At 36.5% G+C, this 19,041-nt stretch overlaps 1 protein-coding gene across 2 annotated transcripts; it reads left to right on the top strand.

Annotated features, from left to right (window-relative positions):
* The first annotated feature begins 456 nt into the window (after nucleotides 1-456).
* Nucleotides 457-18,463, top strand: LOC127078890 (SAC3 family protein B). Of its 2 annotated transcripts, XM_051019306.1 has the most exons (15): nucleotides 457-766; nucleotides 1,934-2,167; nucleotides 2,544-2,669; nucleotides 4,126-4,359; nucleotides 9,738-9,953; nucleotides 10,053-10,285; nucleotides 10,596-10,696; nucleotides 10,787-11,002; nucleotides 12,049-12,276; nucleotides 12,359-12,450; nucleotides 13,073-13,166; nucleotides 13,689-13,781; nucleotides 13,898-14,655; nucleotides 14,784-14,898; nucleotides 16,577-18,463. In XM_051019306.1, exons 1-15 carry the CDS (start codon nucleotides 648-650, stop codon nucleotides 18,308-18,310), a joined length of 4,593 nt encoding a protein of 1,530 aa, XP_050875263.1. In that variant the 5' UTR covers nucleotides 457-647; the 3' UTR covers nucleotides 18,311-18,463. The 2 variants fall into 2 exon arrangements, with proteins under 2 accessions (XP_050875263.1, XP_050875271.1); XM_051019314.1 differs by lacking the exon at nucleotides 4,126-4,359.
* The last annotated feature ends 578 nt before the right edge of the window (nucleotides 18,464-19,041 follow it).

The raw sequence follows: 19,041 nt of genomic DNA, 5'->3' as shown, positions 1-19,041 counted from the left end.
TACAAGCGATTTCCATTTTCAAAAAACTTAAGTCCAAGCCCATAAGCCTTTATAAATACATCCTTCTTAGATGAGGATGACAATTAGATATCCACAAAAAAATACCTTATAAATCAAAAAATTTAATGCTAGTGAACTTGTCCTTACCCCACAAAATCACTAAAGCCTCTTACACCCTTATGTATTTGCAGTTTTTTAGCAAGTACTAGTAATATATATATATATATATATATATATATAATTATACTTTTAAAAATATTAAATTTTGTACGAAATATTTCTAAAAAAAAAGAATGATATATTCACATTAAAAATTATTTTTACATTGTTCAACCAATAACAATAAAATATTATGGATAAATTTTAAGTCAGACTTATAAATTTTAAATTAATTATATAATTTGACTTGAATGAATATATAATTTAACACTAGCAATGAACTCATATTTTTATTAAAAAGATTATCCATAATATTATATTCCCGGTTAAATGATTGCCGAGAACAATTTTTGAATCCGCGGAATAATCTACTCCTATTTCTATTCAATAGGTGTTGATTATTAAGTGCAGTGGTGTTCTTCACCCAAACCCAAACCTAATCGTCTCTTCTCACTCTCACTACTACCATCTTCATCTTCAACCAAACGATGGAGGCAAAGTATCATGGATTCGGCAAGAATTCAGGACCCGCTAACCCTTTTCAATCTAAACCCTCTTTTGGTTTCAACGATCCTTCTTCTTCTTCGATTCCACCTTCAACACACAGGTACGCTAATTTTCTTTCTTTTCTCTCGTCAAATTCAAATTCAAATTCAATTAAAACCCTAAACGAGATTGTTGAGGTCGATGAGTGTTTATGCTAGAAAAGATAAGATCACGAACATGTAAACACATGTATTTGGGATATATTTGTTGTTGCCCCTTTTGAGGAAAAGACGATAGAACTTTTCTTTGGTGATTTGGTTGGTTGTGTGGTGAGTGGCATGGCTTGATCCTTGCAAAAGTCTCTTACTTAGTGGTATTTCGATTGGCTTGTATTGCCCATCTTATTTTATGCAATGTTCATGCTAACTTAACGTCTAGCTAACAACCTTTGTGAGTGAGTTTAACCCTGAAAATAATGCTATGGAAAAAATGAGTAATGCTGTCTTGTCTTACAAGAATAGGGAGAGTATGAGTTAAATACTGTGCTGACAAGACATTCAAGAATTGGGGTGAAATCCCAGAAATTCTATGTACCCCGTCTGCCTTGCACCGGTACGGGTACATAACTATAATCTTTTATAAATATGAGTTATAAAAAAACATAAAATAATAATATTATTAAAAAAATAATATGAAAGAATTTTATTATTCAAATCATAACAAAACATCAAAATTTAAAGGTAATTTATTTAAAAAAAGTCAAGATCAATAACAAAAAAAACCGCTTTTGAAACGTGTAACTAATTCATAAAGTTAAAGGCTGAAATCTGAAAGTTGTATCGCTGCGGTGCAGGCAGCCAAAAGTGTAAGACTATATAGAATTGGTATTTTACTTCTCCTTATATAGATAACTTAAAAACATAATTTTGAATCACTAAAATAGACTGAAACTGTATAGACCAAAGAAAGAAACTACGTTTTTGTGGGCACGTGTACCAATCGTGTACCAAACATGAAAAAAGAAAGGGTATAGAGTTGGTACGTACCATACGCGTACCAGTACCCGGTACTGGTACTTTGCCCAAAACAGTGTACCTGTGCTTCACAATACCCAGTTGATGGTAATTATTAAGGTGCCGCTTCTGTGTTTTCTATTTTATACTAGGTTGCATCCTTTTTTTTTTATCATTTGAAAATAACATGTTAAACATTTGTCATACAAAATATTTTCTTCTCATAGTTTAACTTGATGATATTTCATTGTGAGTTCATTTTGATTTTTTTTCAGCTCCATTGAATCTCCTGGTTGGAGTGATGGTCAGAATATGTTATATAAAGATTTGGGTGCCCAACCCCCTGAAAGGACCACTCCTGTCACAAAATTTATTGCTTCGCGTGATTCGACGTCTGGTATTACAGCCAGAGTCTATAGATCTCCACTCCTAGAAAGCACCCGATCTCCTATATCATATGCAGATATTGATGATTTGAGGAACCCAAATCAAACTGTCCTAATAAATAAGTAAGAGAGTATAGTTTTTAACAGTACTATATTATGACCTTTCTTTTGATTGAAATATCATATGCATAAACTAGACATATACTAATCCAGCTTTACTTCTATATAGGCTAAACATCTGTTATGCAGGCTGGCTTTTAACTAGTTATATCGTTTTCCCTGCTGTTCTGATCTTTATCATGAATATTTTTCAATGATAGATTTGTTGTGATAGTCTGGCCTAGGAAAGTCATTTTAGTTTTAGCATTCTTCTGTTTACATCATTTGAGCTACTAGTGTTTTATATTTAACGTGAAATGTCTTGCCCGGTGGCATTATCTTCTTTGTTCCACTTATTTGTTTGAGGCCTTACTTTGTGTTTTTCTGCTGATTGCTGTAGCCGCCCAAATCTGCACACGGAGGAGCAAGGCAACTTACTTCCTCTAAAATCGCAATCACCTCCTTTGGTACCCTTGAATCATCAATCTGTTCCGAATTTTCAAGCTCCTTCTGTTTCTATTCAGCAGTAAGTTTTAGATTATAGTCTACACTACTCTATGTGCATTCAGGAACTAGAAAATTAAAAGTTTTTCTTAAATCTCCATATAGGTTAAATTATGAAATGTTGCATTTTGATCTAAAAAATTATTTGTACTTCACGGACATCTTTTGCATGCACGACATTCCCTGTTCTAGTTTCAACACCAGTAGTTGTCCGGAATCTTGTTGTTTGATTGCTACTGTTATTGTGATAAGGTAGTGCTTTCATGCTTTTGATCAGTTGTACATTTGAATGCTTTAAAATAGGTAATTTCTGGGCTCTAAAGTTTGTGTTTCCTTTTTTTATTTGTTATTTTTCGAACATTCATTGCTTATCATTTGCTTCATCTAGATTTTAGCCGATGATCACAGCTCACCATTTGTTAATGATTCCTTTTTATTAATGGTGGGCTGTTTTATGAGAAAATGTTGTTCTAAGGCCATAACATGGATGCTGTTCTGGGAAGCCGCTATTTCCATGATGGGATGGCACCTACGGCAGCCATGGCAGAAATGGCGCTGAAACATACTTAAAAAATAAAGGAAAAAAGTTGGGTGAAAAAGAAAAAAAGGACAACACAGATGTTACCATTTAAACCCCAAAGTTCTGTTTTACCTTCAACTCATTGTACACATCTCTGCCATCTCTCACGTGACCATCCCTGTCTTCTGTCACCCACCAATATCTGGTCAAGGACCCATCTCTGACAACTGTTTTTGAGGCATATCATTTTGTTGACAAACTGTATTTTCTCCCTCCCTCCTTTGTATTCTCTAATTCTCTCCATTTCTCTCTATTCCTCCTATTATGCTCTGTGAATCCGTATATCCATCTCCTTGAATCTATCCCTCTCTATTTCTTTGCTGTAATTTTATGATTTTCTATCGTGCTATTTTTTTTCTTTGTTGAATCATTCTGCGACCTGACTGTCCTCTTGGTTCAGTGGTTCTCTTTTTTCTTTGTTAGTAGTTTTTTCAGTATACTTTGTGTGCATGTGTTATAGCCTCAATGCTCTGGCCACATGCCACAATGAAGTCCATCATTAATATAATTTCTTCCGAATCATCTCATCAATATTTAGAAATAGAAGGAGTAAGATATCTTATGTGTTGTAAGCTTTGAATGCACAAGCATTGGGGGCTAGGGTTGCATTACATTATTCTAAAGATAATCTTCTATGCTGTTGGCTTAAGGTTGTGTTGTGTCAAGTAATGCTCATGCAAAATTTTATTGTTTTTGTTATTGTGGTCGGGATTGGTTGCTTTCATTTTAGCTTTGCTTGCATTAATTAATGTTGTATTTATTTTTTATTTCTAAAATTCCTGTAGTGACTGTTGATCCATGTAGTCAACCATACTCTTGGGGCAAGGTTTTGTTATTATCTCTTGCAATGCTGGAATTTGACACTGTTTACTTAGATTAAGCTATTTTTGTTATACAGGTCTGCTTTAGCTCGCAGTACATTGGATGGACAGGCCAATCTATCTGTCAATTTTCCTAACTTCTCGGGCCGTCCAGTCCAGTCTTCTCTCACTCCATTTTTTGATTCTCAGATTCCTCGGCCTAGTTTTACCAAAGAACTTAATAATCAAGGTTCAAAGAGAACTAGGTCCCCTCCTTCATCATCTACCAACATACACGAGGACTTTAACGATGCTCGGAAGGACTTTAGAAGGTAATGCCATTGATTTTTCCCTAGTCTATCCTTTCACTGAAGTTATAATGTAGTTACTTCTTCGAAGTTTATCTGATAAAATTGGATCCAGGCCCTTATTAGAGATAAGAGTATATCTAGCTAATTTAACTAATCAAAGCCCTTGTAACTACCTGTGCTGAGTCATCATAGTTAGGTTCAACTATGTAATTAAATTTGCAAAACTGAAATGAAAATCAGTTGGATCAAAACATCTCTCTCTCTCTCCTACCTACTGCTTCTGCCCAGCCCTTATCAAATTCTCCTGAATCCAATCTTTCTCCTAGCTCTTCCTTGACTCCATAAGCATCATTCTTACCTACAAATGCACCTGTTGATAGTTCTCCTTCTACACATTCAGCCCAATCTGTGACCGCTTCTTCCTCCTTTGGTTCTTTTGCCCAGCCTGCTTCACTCACTTCTTCATCTACCACCAGCTCATCCTCACCTCATACCCTCTCTTCTTCTGCCATCACAGAGTCATGCTCATCACTGTAACTACCTTTTTTGCATCCTGATAACTTTCATCCCATGGCTACTAGGAGAAAATGTGGCATTGTCCAACCTAGACAACATCCTACGCTATTACTCACTGAATTAGAACCTACATCCTACAAAGTGGCTCTCAAAGATCCTAAATGGTCTGTAGCCATGAATGAGGAAATTCAAGCTTTGGTGAAGAATAACTCCTGGACTCTGGACTTTGACTCAACTGCCTCTCCCAACAAAAGTGCCATTGACTGCAAGTGGGTTTGTTTTTAGAATAAAATTGTAAGAGTCTCACATCGGATAATATATGGTTTGAACATGTGTTTATAAGTGGGGACAATCCTCACTCTATCAACCGGTTTTGTAGAGTTGAGTTAGGTCCAATTACATTTTTTAACATGATATCAGAGTCTCGTTTAAGATCCGGTGGGCCACCTACTATGGTTTATGCTATCGGACCAACCATCATTTATTTCCACGCTCCAGTTGTCTAGTCCTGAGCATAAGGGGGTGTGTTAAGAGTCCCACATCGGATAATATATGGTCTGATCACATGTTTATAAGTGGGGGCAATCCTCATTCTACCAACCAGTTTTGTAGGGTTGAGTTAGGTCCAACTGCATTTCTTAACAAAAACCGTTAAGAGTCCCACTATGGTCTGAATATGTGTTTATAAGTGGGGGCAGTCCTCACTCTACCAACCGGTTTTGTAGGGTTGAGTTAGGCCCAACCATATTTCTTAACATGCTATCAGAGTCTCGTTTAAGATCCGGTGGGCCACCTACTATGGTTTTCGCTATCGGGGGACACCCACCATTTATTTCCACGCTCCAGTTGTCTAGTCCTGAGCGTGAAGGTGTGTGTTAAGAGTCCTAAATCGGATTCTGAACATGTGTTTATAAGTGGGGACAGTTCTCACTCTACCAATCGGTTTTATAGGATTGAGTTAGGTCCAACCACATTTCTTAACAAAAACAAAATCCTGATGGCACAATAAATAAGTACGAAGCCAGGTTGGTGGCAAAAAGGTTTCACCAACAACATGGCTTTGATTTCATAGGAACTTTCACTCCTGTGATTAAGCCCGTCACAGTCAGGATAATACTCAGTTACTCACTATTGCCATTTCAAAAGGCTCGTTTATCACACAATTGGATGTGAATAGTGCCTTTTTAAATGGTATTCTGCAAGAGGAAGTCTACATGCAGCAACCTCCTGGCCTTGAAAGTTCTGATTCTAGTCTGGTTTGCAAGTTGAACAAAGCATTTTATGGCCTCAAACAGGCACCCAGAGCCTGGTTAGAAAGGTTGCACAATGCTCTTACATGCTTAGGGTTTGTTTCTAGCAGGTGTGATCCCTCCCTGTTCACTTTAGTTCTCTCTCTCTCTCTCTCTCTCTCTATATATATATATATATATATATATATATAGATGACATTATTGTCACTGGTAACTCTCCTAAGCATATCAATCACTTGATAAGCAAACTGAATGATCTATTTGCTCTCAAACAACTTGGTAAGTTGGAATATTTACTTGACAAGGCCAAAATGAATGATGCCAAGGGAGTGCCAACTCCAATGATCTCTAGCCTCACTCTCCAAGCATGGTACTGATTTCCTAAGTGATCCTACATTCTACATGTCTATTGTTGGGGCACTGCAATATGCCATTATTACTAGGCCTAAAATTTGTTTTGCAGTAAATAAAGCTTGCCAATTCCTATCTCTCTTGAAGCTCATTGGATAGCTGTCAAAAGAATACTTAGGTATCTTAAGGGGACTCTTCATCATGGTTTGCTACTGCAACCAACTTCAACTTTACTCCCTCTCTCCATTAAAGGGTTTTCTGATGCAGGGGTGCAGACCTTGATGACAAGAAATCTACTCCTCCATCATGTATTTTTCTAGGTCCAAATCTAATCATGGTGGTCAAAGACGCAAACCTTAGTTGCCAGGTCTTGCACTGAACCTGAGTATAGAAGCTTGGCTAACTCAGCTTCTGAAGTTCTCTGGGTACAATCACTTCTCAATGAACTCAAAGTCCATTTTACCACTCTTGTACTGTTTTGTGATAACTTAAGCACAGTTGCTTTGTCTCACAATCTAGTGCTTCATGCTAAGACAAAGCACATGGAACTTGACATCTTCTTCCTCGGGGAAAAGGTGCTAAGCAAGACCCTCCTTGTCCAACATGTGTCCTTTTTTGATCAGTTTGCAGATCTGCTCACTAAGCCCTTGTCACCACTGAGATTTCTGCAACTTAGAGACAAACTGCATGTTCAAGATAGGATCACTCTTGCTCAGAGATGACCCTCCTTTTGAAGGGAAGTTATTAGAGATAAGAGTATATCTAGCTAGTTTAACTAATCAAAGCCTTTGTAACTAATTGTGCCGAGTCAGCACAGTTAGGTTCAACTATAAATATCTAGCTACATCTCTATGTAACTAACTTTGCAAAACTGAAATGAAAATCAGTTAGATCAAAACAATTCTCTCTCTTCTTCCTTCTCTTTCTTTTCTCTCCATTATGTGTTTCTCAGTTTCTTATAGCCCTTATTATTATTATTATTAGTAATATTAGAATAAAATCTGAAGCATGTGTACTTCTAAAATGGTGAAGTACCAGTACCAGGTACGCACCCGTACCGGGTACATGTAGTGTATTCGTGGTACTTCCATTTTTTTTAATTATTATTCGATTGAGTGAAATTTGTGATTTTCTCAAATATTAATATAGTATATTTAGGTGTTTTAATTTATGTTATTGTATAACATTATTTTTTATTTTTTAAAAACTTTTATAGTGGTGTTTTGTTATGAACCTAATAATTTAGTTCTCTACTCATATATTTTTAAAAAACTCTTACTTTTTATTAACATACCCATACCTTCATTTTTTTAAAATGCCGTATCATGTACCGGTACCGGTACCTGCACCGGGTATCGTACCCGTACCTATGCATCATACGAATTAACAGTTTTGAGTAGAGGTTTGACAGAAGTATTTTGTTAGTAATTAGGATTAAGGATTTAGTTAGTCCAGTCCTCTTTTGCCATGCTCTTTGGACTTGGCAGTGGGGGTTAGAGATCCCGTGTGTTACCTTTATGGGGGGAAAAGGTAGTTGAAGGGGAGGTGAGTTTCTTCTTAATGTTGTGGAAAGGAGCATTATTATGGGATATTGAAGATTCTGTTTTCTGTAATACATTTTGTTTCATCAATAATACTACATTTTCTATTTCATTTTTTCTGGTTTACTTTGAATCAGATCTTAAAGAAGACAGACACACCTGTTATTTCTAGGATACAACTAAACAAATATGGACATCCCACTTCAAAGATATGCATGGTAGAATTACCTACAAATCAAAATGGTTGGAAAATGCTCCAAATTAATAACCATTTGGTTACATCTTGGATTGCTGTCTGTTTATGGAAGTCTTATCTTCAGAGATATTTTCCCCCCAAAAACAGTGCTTTGTACTAGATGTGAATGTGAAAGTAGGAAGAGATATATGATTTAAAAGTTCTTCCGGAGGCTAATAAATCGTGGCCAACAATATTTGAAAGAGTTTCTTAATAGTTAGATATTTCCCCCCCCAAAACAGTGTTTTGTAGTATATGTGAATGTAAATGTGAATGTAAAAGTAGGAAGAGATTTATGATTTAAAAGTTCTTCTGAAGGCTAATAAATCGTGACTAACATATTTGAAAGTTTCTTATTAGTCATCAATAAGTTGTTAACTTGAAATACTCCAGCAGAAGTCACATGTATCAAATGATGATGATTATGTTTTAGATGCTTAGTCTGTATTGGAATGTAATGTCTTGGCTGTTTGTGTATTGTTCTGAAGTTGTTAACAGGGTTAATGTGGAAAAATAAAGGAATGGGAAAAATAAAAATTGAAAATTGTAACACTGTCCACTCCACGCCTCACATATAACAAGATACATAAAGCTTTAAGAAAAGGAAAAGGTGGAAAAGTCACCATTATTCATAAACAATATAGGGTTTGTCTGTTTAAGGTTAAAATATAAGGGATTAACGGATTAAATAGTTTTTGGGCTTTTATGTGAAGCAGAAGCTGATTTTTTTTTTTTGGTTTATAAATGGTAAAAATCACTTAGTTTTAATTTTTCTCTCTCTCATCTACCACACTTGTTTTAAATCAGTTTTTTCGTAAGCTACTACAAACTGGTTCTCATTTAATTGGAAAAATAATTTCTTAGATTCTGATTAATTTAAAAGCTTAACAAATATACTTAAAACCACTAAATGATTTTGTAGTTCAAAAAAGTTTTTTCTCTCTCAAATAATCTGTAACAAATGGCCTAATGATGTGGAAAGTTTTCTACTTTATGGGTACTGATGGAAATGTATCCCCCAGCATTCCACTCCCATCCTAAGTCCTAAATCTATCTTCCAAATTAGAAGTCACTTTCCACCAACTTCTTAGCTTCACTTTATAAGATATCAAATCTCTCTGAACATTGTTCATATTTGGAATTCAATTTTCTAACAATCTATTAACTGTATCAAGTGTGAGAGTGAGCTTTTGTTCTAAATAAGAACATTGTGGCTGAGTTGCAAACTAAACAAACTTTATCATTAATTTTTAAATGGCCATGTGGGAAGTTCACCATCGATTTTTCTCTGCATATGAAAATGATGGTTTATGTTTGCAACAATATAGCATGGCCTAGATGGCTAGATGGAAGCTATTATACTATCGATGTTTCTTGAGGTTAATGTTGTTGGTGTTTTGAAAAATATGAATTAAGCATGGGGTGTGGAGCATGTTCTGCTACTAAAGCAAATGAAACAGAAAATGCATTTGTTGAGCCTATTTTGTATTTGTGTGGCTCTTGCAGACCTTCTATATCTCCTAGATCGGGAAGCACATCAAATGTTCTAAAGAGCAACCCTCATTCTCAACTTCACCAAATATCTTCGCCATTTAGTGTTGCCGAAGCTGCTGGAAGCAGGCCCATCATCTCCACTGCTCCTAAAAGGACAAGGTCGTCACCTCCTCCATCATTTTCAGCCACTGAAACCCTTGAAGGAAACTTCGAAGACAATTCTGAACGGTAAGATATTTGGTGCTAAATAGCACCGTTTCCATTATCTCTGTATTTGATCTCAAATTCTATTTTTTATTGGATCTTTATATTTTGATGTGTTGTCAGTGAAATCTTAGCCAAGGCAAAGCGTTTAGCTCGCTTCAAGGTAGAGTTAAGCAAATCTGAACATAATAATGATGACGTTGTAGGCCATACAACGTCAGTGTTGGAGAAGAAAGATATGGGAGGACATATGATAGATTCAGCATCCAACATTACCAATGGCCATGGTGTTTCTGATAATGAAGGGCAGGAAACATCCAATGTTATTATTGGTTTATGTCCAGATATGTGTCCTGGTATATCTCTCAGATTTTAAATCTAAAACGAACTTGTGAAATTGTATTTCCATCTGATCTATAATTCAAACTCTGGAATGGTTTTTTCAAGAAGCTTTTGAATTTTGTTATTTGTTTTTGAGGTGGAAAAGTCTTGTTTGAGAGAAGTCCAATGTTAACAAGCATGCGGACTCGTTCTTGCAAAAAATTTTGATATCTAAATTTCCCTTCTTTTTTTTGTCTGGTATTTCACACTCCTTAGTGATAACTCTTCTATTGATAGGAATTATAAGAATGTTTTCATTTCTTTTTTATTTGATTTGTATTTCAGAGTCAGAGAGGGGAGAGCGTGAAAGGAAAGGGGATCTTGACCAATATGAACGCGTGGATGGGGACAGAAATGTAACCAGCAGACTTCTTGCAGTTAAGAAGGTGATTCTCATATTACTAATTCTTTGTTTATCCTGTGAAAGAACATTATTTTTTAATATTTATAATAATCCGAATCATGATTCATGACAGTATACTAGGACAGCAGAGAGGGAAGCCAGCTTGATCCGGCCTATGCCCATCTTGAAGAAGACAATTGGTTATCTGCTAACTTTACTAGATCAACCTTATGATGAAAGGTTCCTTGGCATATACAACTTCTTGTGGGACAGGATGAGAGCTATTCGAATGGACCTGAGAATGCAGCACATTTTCAATCAAGGAGCTATTACTATGTTGGAACAGATGGTTAGTCCTTATAGCTGTGTCATTAGTATATCTTCGGAAATAGCTTGAGTTCAAAATCCGTCGGTTGCATAAAAACCTCTTACGAACGAGAATATGTAACTGCTGTTAGAAACCTAAAATATGGAAATATGTAAACTCATGCCTTCTGTGTTATTAAAGTCTTATAAGCAAAAAAATTAAATATTCAGCACTATAATGTTATCACTTAGAGTAACTGGTTGGGCTGGAGTATGGTCATATTTATCTTGTTGGTGAAGTTATGTTGTTTGAGTTCCCCTCTATTTGTTGTACCAATTGTCAACCAATCCTCTTATATGTTTTTGAACTTGGGCATCTGTTTGTTTTTGCTTTTTGAATTTTCCTTTTCCTTAGGTCATGTATAATGCTGTGGAATTGCAGCCAATACCCGTTATTGGTAACTTTAACATGCAGTACTTATTAGATACCTTGACTGATAGAACCACTGGTATATTATACTGAAAATGGAGAAGAATCCCTTTTGATTACAACAATGGCAGCACTTCAAGGATCTGCCTACCTCCCAATGCCATAAGGCCCTATTCCTCTCAAATTACAAGATGCTTCCCTCTATAATCCTCCTATCTATTGATAGGAAGCATGCCTTATTTGGCCTAGCTAACTTTCAACAGAACTACTAACTAACCATTAACAACTAACTAATGAACTACTTAACCAACAAGTAAAAACTTCTTAACTAGCAATAGTAGACTTATCATTGACTTTCCAGTTTGTTAAGCTAATTCTTGTATATTATCAGCATCAAGATATGTGCCAAATTAAGCACTAACTCTTTCATTATAATAATGCATATAAAAGAAGATTGTTGGTCTTGCTTTAGTGGTAATAGAAAGGTTTTAGGTAGTTCAATAAAAGCTATATGGATTCAGACAGTCAAATACTAAATATATATTGAGTTCTTGGTAGAATAGCGTTATTGTATCTTTATCAATAACATGCATCTTTTGTACAAAGCAGTGTCAGATGATTATAAAGACTAATGAAGATGTTGAATTCATTGGTTTCAGATAAAATTGCACATCATAGCAATGCATGAGTTATGTGAATATACTAAAGGAGAGGGATTTTCTGAGGGCTTTGACGCTCACCTCAATATTGAACAGATGAACAAAGCTTCAGTTGAATTGTTCCAATTGTATGATGATCACAGAAAGAAAGGAGTGTATATTCCCACAGAAAAAGAGTTTCGTGGCTATTATGCGCTTCTTAAACTGGATAAGCACCCTGGTTATAAAGTAAGTAGCCTTTATAGTGTTTTTGACCTTTTAATGTTTCATTTGCTATACAAAATCTATGGAAATGAGCAAGTTATGCTAGGTTGAACCTGCAGAGCTCTCCCTTGATCTTGCTAAGATGACTCCAGAGATAAGGCAGGCACCAGAAGTTCTATTTGCCCGCAATGTAGCAAGGTTTGTGATACACATAGAAGTTGTTACCTTGTTATCATGGTTGCAGTCTGTTGGATTTTCCGCCTTAATTGCGGTCCGCCCCTAGTCGCCTTAATTGCGGCATTTGGCCTGCCTTCATTGCAGCCCTAACACCTTCATTGTGTTGGGTATGAAGGGGTGAATTTAGTCTCACATTGCTTAGAGATATGACCTGTGTTGTGTTTATAAGTGGGGGCAATCCTCACCCTACAAGTTGGTTTTGTAGGGATGAGTAAGATCCAATCTAAAATCTGAGATGGTATCAGAGCCTATCCTAGGTTTGTTTGTTGGGCTTCCCGCATCATCCACGCTTTGGGCTCATTGAGGCCCAAGCGTGAGGGTGTGTGTTGGACTTTCCGCCTTAATTGTGGTCCGCCCCTAGTCGCCTTAATTGCGGCATTTGACTTGCCTTCATTGCAGTCCTAACACCTTCATTGTGTTGGGTTTGAAGGGGTGGATTTAGTCCCACATTGCTTAGAGATATGACCTGTGTTGTGTTTATAAATGGGGGCAATCCTTACCCTACAAGCCGGTTTTGTAGGGATGAGTTGGGCCTAACCCAAACTCTGAGACAGTCTAACCTTTCTTTGTTTTTTATTTGCAGAGCTTGCAGAACGGGTAATTTTATTGCCTTCTTTCGGCTTGCAAGAAAAGCAACTTATCTTCAAGCATGTCTAATGCACGCTCACTTTGCAAAGGTATCAGATATTCTTTTTATTTTTTGTGCTCAACAAAGATACTGATTGTAGTTTTTCATAAACAGCTTAGGCCTGCCATGTATAGACTGGGCATGCATTTACTCAATCATTAGAGGAAAGTTTAGGAAATTGTTTGAGTTTATCAGATGCAAACTAATTACACAATATGCAGTTCCCACTCAATGATATATCACTGTTTTCGCGCTTAAAGACTTTGACTTTTCTTGCCTGATTTTCTTTAAAATATTTGTCTCAAAATGCATAATTTTTAGAAGAATGTCTAGTAAAAATAACTTAATTTTATGTTGAATCTGTTATGCATCTGTCAAAATAAATGTCTAGACTTCACTTTAGTTATGGACCATGTTGTCAACAGCGGTTTATGGCAGCACAATCCCTCTGCTCAGCAATCCGGGATTGTCGTTGACAACATAGGTTATGGTTTGCTGATTATGTGACTGATCTCCAATGCTACATCTTATTTGAAATCCTAACCTTTATGTTTTGTGCCACCTTTATCAGTTGCGTACCCAAGCGCTTGCTTCTCTACATTCTGGTGTACAGAATAACCAAGGTCTTCCTGTTGCTCATGTTGCTAATTGGCTTGCTATGGAGGTATATTTTATGGGCAGATGTGGATGAGTGCTGCATCTATCTTTTTTCCATTTTTATGTGCTTTAGCATGTTTTTTATCAACTTTGTCTTATACTGACCTTTGTCTGTATAATTAGGATGAGGACATAGAGGGTCTTTTGGAGTATCATGGGTTCTTGATAAAAGCATTTGGAGAACCATACATGGTGAAGGAAGGACTGTTTCTTAATGCTGATACTGAATACCCCACAAAGTGCTCCAAACTTGTCCACAATAAAAGGTCTGGGAGGATTGTTGAGGATGTTTCACCCTCAATTCATGCTGAATTACTAGCTGGCGAGGCTATGAAAGAGATTCCGATGGTGAAAGCTTACAAGCATGAGCCCCAAACAGTTTCAGCTGCTAAAAACAATAGTTCTGTCCAGAAGCTTGATGAGGAAATTCCAGAATCTAAAGCCATTTACTCTCCAAAAGATAGTAAATCAGGAAAGGCATTTAAGGAAATGCAAAGTGTTCAGGACAGTGTGAAAGATTCTGATATGGCTAGGACTCATCCATCACCACTGAGTTTCCCCTTTGGTAATATTATGCCTGAACCACAACAAACAAGAATTGACGGTTTAAAGATTGCCAATTCTTATATGGTTGCTGAAGCCTCACCAAGGAGAAACTCACCCTCTAATGTGGATGTCAGGCCATTGGAGATTATACCAAAAACTGTTCCACCAGAAAGTTCATTAGCTACTAGCTTTTTTTTGCCACTTCCTGCGGCCCAGAGTGTATCCAAGGATGAGTCCCAGTTTGTTCACCAAGAACATGAAGATGAAATTCATGAAGTTAGTGAAAGTTGTCACGATGAAGAAGTTGCTGAGGCAAAGCTGAAGTTGTTTTTAAGGTTTTCATGCTTTGTTCATATGAATTAGGGCTTTGGCATATGAATTATTCATATGATCCCAATTTATTGCTATTTTAAAGCTGTTATACTTAATAATCAACTCTATTCTTCCTTGTCTGCTGTGTCAGGTTATGGAGGAGACGAGTGTCAAAATTAAGAATGTTACGGGAAGAGAGGCAATTTGCATCAAATGCTGCACTGAGTTCATTACCATTGGGCCCCCCGATTCGACATTGTATAGAAGTAAGTTTGGCAGTTTGTGAATTTTCATTGAAGTGCTCTTTACTAGGAGAGAGACATTGGTGACGGGAGTGAAATAAAGATGATTGCTTCTAATGGAGCGTCCTTTCCTTTAAAAAAATATGTCTTGGAATAATGAAATTGCTCTTCCTTTACCATTGGATTGGTGCCCACGTGGGATACAATGATCCTTCCACGGCGATAATGAGACCTCTGAACCAGCACTTGCAGGTGACAAATGCAAATGCCCCATCCTTGATCATAGTCAAATTCACCTCAACCTTACCCGCTAAGTCGTCTGCTTGAAAAACTTCATTGGGGTTTGGGGACATGATCCTGCCCTTCACCTCCCATTGCATACCACCAAGAAAGTATTTGAGCTGTTTCTCTTTTGAGTGGAAGATGCTTGAGTCACATACACCTTGAAGTCTCCGACATACTCCTCCTCATAGCAAAATCCACCCCTAGAGGTTGTTCTACCGGAAGTAGGAAGCTCCACCTTCCCAAGAACGACCATTGCCTCCAGCAAATTCTGGCTATTTCTCACTGACATGCTCATTGGTATGCTACACTGGCTGGGGTGAAACAACCTACCACAATGGTTAATTGGCAGTATTGTCATCATAACAATTAATGATCTGTTGTTTCAGTATCAACACCTACTCAGTGTTATTTGATCTCATCAAACCCAGCCACATTCTTGATTACTTAGGGATGAGAACTCTCTAAGCTGGTCACACACTTATTCTGTCAACACCATCAATGCTTTCAATTCGCAACTCCATGCTTGCTAACAATGGCTTCTACGAGTTGGACCACTTGTTAATAATTCAGAAAACTTGGAACAGAAAGTGATAGAAAGAATAATAAAACTGAACTATCAAATCATGCCTTATTTTGAGAAGAAAATGGAGAATATAATCTTGGGGGTTTTCCTTTCACACAAAAGCTATCAAATCACTGAACATCCCTCCATAGTCTAAGTTTCCCTATGTATTAATTTATTCTCTTCTATATAACTAAATAATACTGTTAAGAGTTCCACATTGGATAATATATGGTTTGTACATGTGTTTATAAGTGGGGGTAGTCCTCACTCTACCAACCGGTTTTGTAGGGTTGAGTTAGGTCCAACCACATTTCTTAACATGGTATCAGAGTCTGGTTTAAGATCCGTGAACTACCTACTATGGTTTCCGCTATTGGACCACCCATCATTTATTTCCACGCTTCACTTGTCTAGTCTTGAGCGCGAGAGTGAGTGTTAAGAGTCCCACATTGGATAATATGGCCTGAACATGTGTTTATAAGTGGGGGCAGTCATCACTCTACCAACCGGTTTTGTAGGGTTGAGTTAGATCCAACCACATTTTTTAACAAATAATAACCACTAAAATAACAATTTCCATTGTTCTTCCCTAATGGTACTCCCTATAAAAATCATTTTATTTTTTAACAAGGCGTGTTAGCTAATGACCTGCTCACCACTTCCAAATTCTGATCAATCTTTGGATTGCTACTGAATCAGTGAAACATATTTTCTAGAATTGAATGTTGAAACAGTGTGCATTAACATGAATATCATTTAGCAATTTTAATTTTCTGCATTAAGAAGTTTCTATGCATAGCTACTGTTGACTTGATTTATTTGTTTATTTTGTGGGTCTCTTTTTTGATGCAGAAACCTGGTAACTTTGACAAGTTTGACATTGATGTAACGATGAGGGAGAGATATGAAACACAGGAAAACTCGCAGTCAAGACTTAATGTTTCTGACGTAGTTGGAGATACAATAGCCAGAAGAAATCCAGATGCTAAATGCTTGTGCTGGAAAATTATTCTATGCTCTCAGAAGAGCATTGCATATGAAATGGGAAAAGCAGGCTTGTGGTTAACCTCAAAGGTCATGCCTATCAGTGATGATGATGTGGTGATTTCATCTCCTGGCTTGGTGATATGGAGGAAATGGATTCGAAGTCAATCTGACATTGATCCTACATGCTGCTTCTCTGTCATTAGAGATACATCAGTTGGTAATCGAGATGAGGTAGTATCAGGGGCAAATGGAATTTTGTTTCTAGTATCTGAGAGCATCTCATGGAAACATCAGAGAGTTAATCTCCATAATCTTTTGATGTCGATTCCCTCCGATGCTTGTTTGCCTCTACTCATTCTATGCAGTAGTGGCTCATATGGCGACAGGTCCTCTTCTTTTATAATCAATGAGCTGGGCCTTCAAGACATTGATAACTTACGGGTCAGTAGCTTTCTTGTTGTTTACCTCAGGGAAAACCAGCAGATGAAACACTCAAATGGATTTTTCAGTGATACCCAATTAAGAGAAGGACTGCAATGGCTGGCAGGTGAATCACCTTCGCAACCCAACCTCCACCATGTGAAAATAAGAGAGCTCGTTCACACACACATTAGTTCCTTTTCAGGGGCGCAGGACATCATTAGTAACTCCAAGTTGGGTCCTAATGACTGCATCTCATTGTTCAATAAGGCCTTGGATTATTCAATGCAGGAGATTGTTGCTGCCGCCAATTCAAATCCTGCTGGTTGGCCATGTCCTGAAATTGGTTTACTTGACAAGTCTTTTGATGAAGATAGAGTAGTAAAAAGTTATTTGCCAACTTTGGGATGGAGTTCAAATGAGAAAACTCAACCAATCATCTATGTCTTGCAAAACTGCAAGCTCCCTACTTTTACCGATGATTTATCCTGGTTGGCCAGAGGTTCGAAAGTTGGGCAGGAGATCGAGAATCAGAGGACACAGCTTGAGAATTGCTTGATCCAGTACCTGACTCATACTAGTAACATGATGGGAATTTCATTGGCAGCAAAAGAGGCACGTGTCATAACACAAACATGTGCTAGACTTGAGCTGTGCGGTTCAAGTTACCGTGTAGTTCCACATTGGGGTTTGATTTTTCGTCGAATTTTTAACTGGCGATTGACAGGTTTATCTAGTAGGGAAATTTCCACGGCTTACATCTCAGAACGTCATCATAACATTGATCTTCAAAATGTGGGCTTTGCAGCATGTTTATCCTCTTCTTACTATCCAGATACATCTTTAGATGAAATGATCAGTGTTATCTACAACTCTCCTCTTCCCTACAACTCTCCTCTTCCGGCTAATGACAGGAGGCCTAGGCCCGAAGCAATTCAACGTCTTCCACCTGTGGATTTTGATAACGAGACTACTAACTTGAGTGACGCTGAAAGAAATATTCGACACGGGGAGTTGCCTAATATTAATACAGGTGGCACATATGGTATAAACAATGCTAAAAGTGAATCGTTATCGAGTAAGAAACCAACCAAAGAAGCTGACAAGTTGAGTAAGCTATTGGAGCAATGTAACTTGCTGCAGGATGGCATTGATAAGAAGCTATCTATATACTTCTGATTGGCACATACATACCTTTTTTTGTTGTTGTATGTATCTTTGACTAAAGTAATATTAATATAATTCTGGTTTACATGAAGTTTTGTATACTAAGTTGTAACTCCATTGTCTTATTAGAAAACATTTCTTTAAAAAATTGTTAGTTCTGTTAAATTTTACAGTAGAATGATGGCTTAAATGACAATACTATTATGAAAAGTAAAATATCACATTAACCGAGTGGTTGAAAGTAGTAATAATCTAAGATGCATAAGTAAGGTATCAAGTGCAATAAGACATTTGAAAATATATCAAGGTATATGAATGTGTCAATAAATACATGAATACTATTATATAATGGACCATGACTTGCATTAAATCCAACCATATGTTAAAATGGTTTCAATTCAATTTAAAATTAGTTTGTAATTAATTTTATATATTGAACTCTTTTAAAATTAATTTTTTTAATTTCACAAATAAAAAAAAATCTGAATCTTTGCTTTAGGAAGATGAATCTTTTTATTTAAAAAACTCGTATTTTCTGGAAAAAAAATTTCAGATTTTTTTTTTCATTTTTTAGAAATTTTTTTTAGTTTTGATAAAAACTGTATATATATTTTTGGAATAAAAAAGTTTAGATTTTTAATTTACGAAAAAAATTAAAAAATAATTTAAAATAATTTTTAAATTACAAAATAAAATAAAATAATTTTTAATATATGAAATATATATTTTTTAAAATAATATAT

This window comes from Lathyrus oleraceus, chromosome 1 (genome assembly GCF_024323335.1).
Source record: "Lathyrus oleraceus cultivar Zhongwan6 chromosome 1, CAAS_Psat_ZW6_1.0, whole genome shotgun sequence".
Taxonomy (NCBI): domain Eukaryota; kingdom Viridiplantae; phylum Streptophyta; class Magnoliopsida; order Fabales; family Fabaceae; genus Lathyrus; species Lathyrus oleraceus.
Note: the sequence above shows the minus strand (reverse complement) of the source record. Positions and strands in the feature narration are given on the sequence as shown.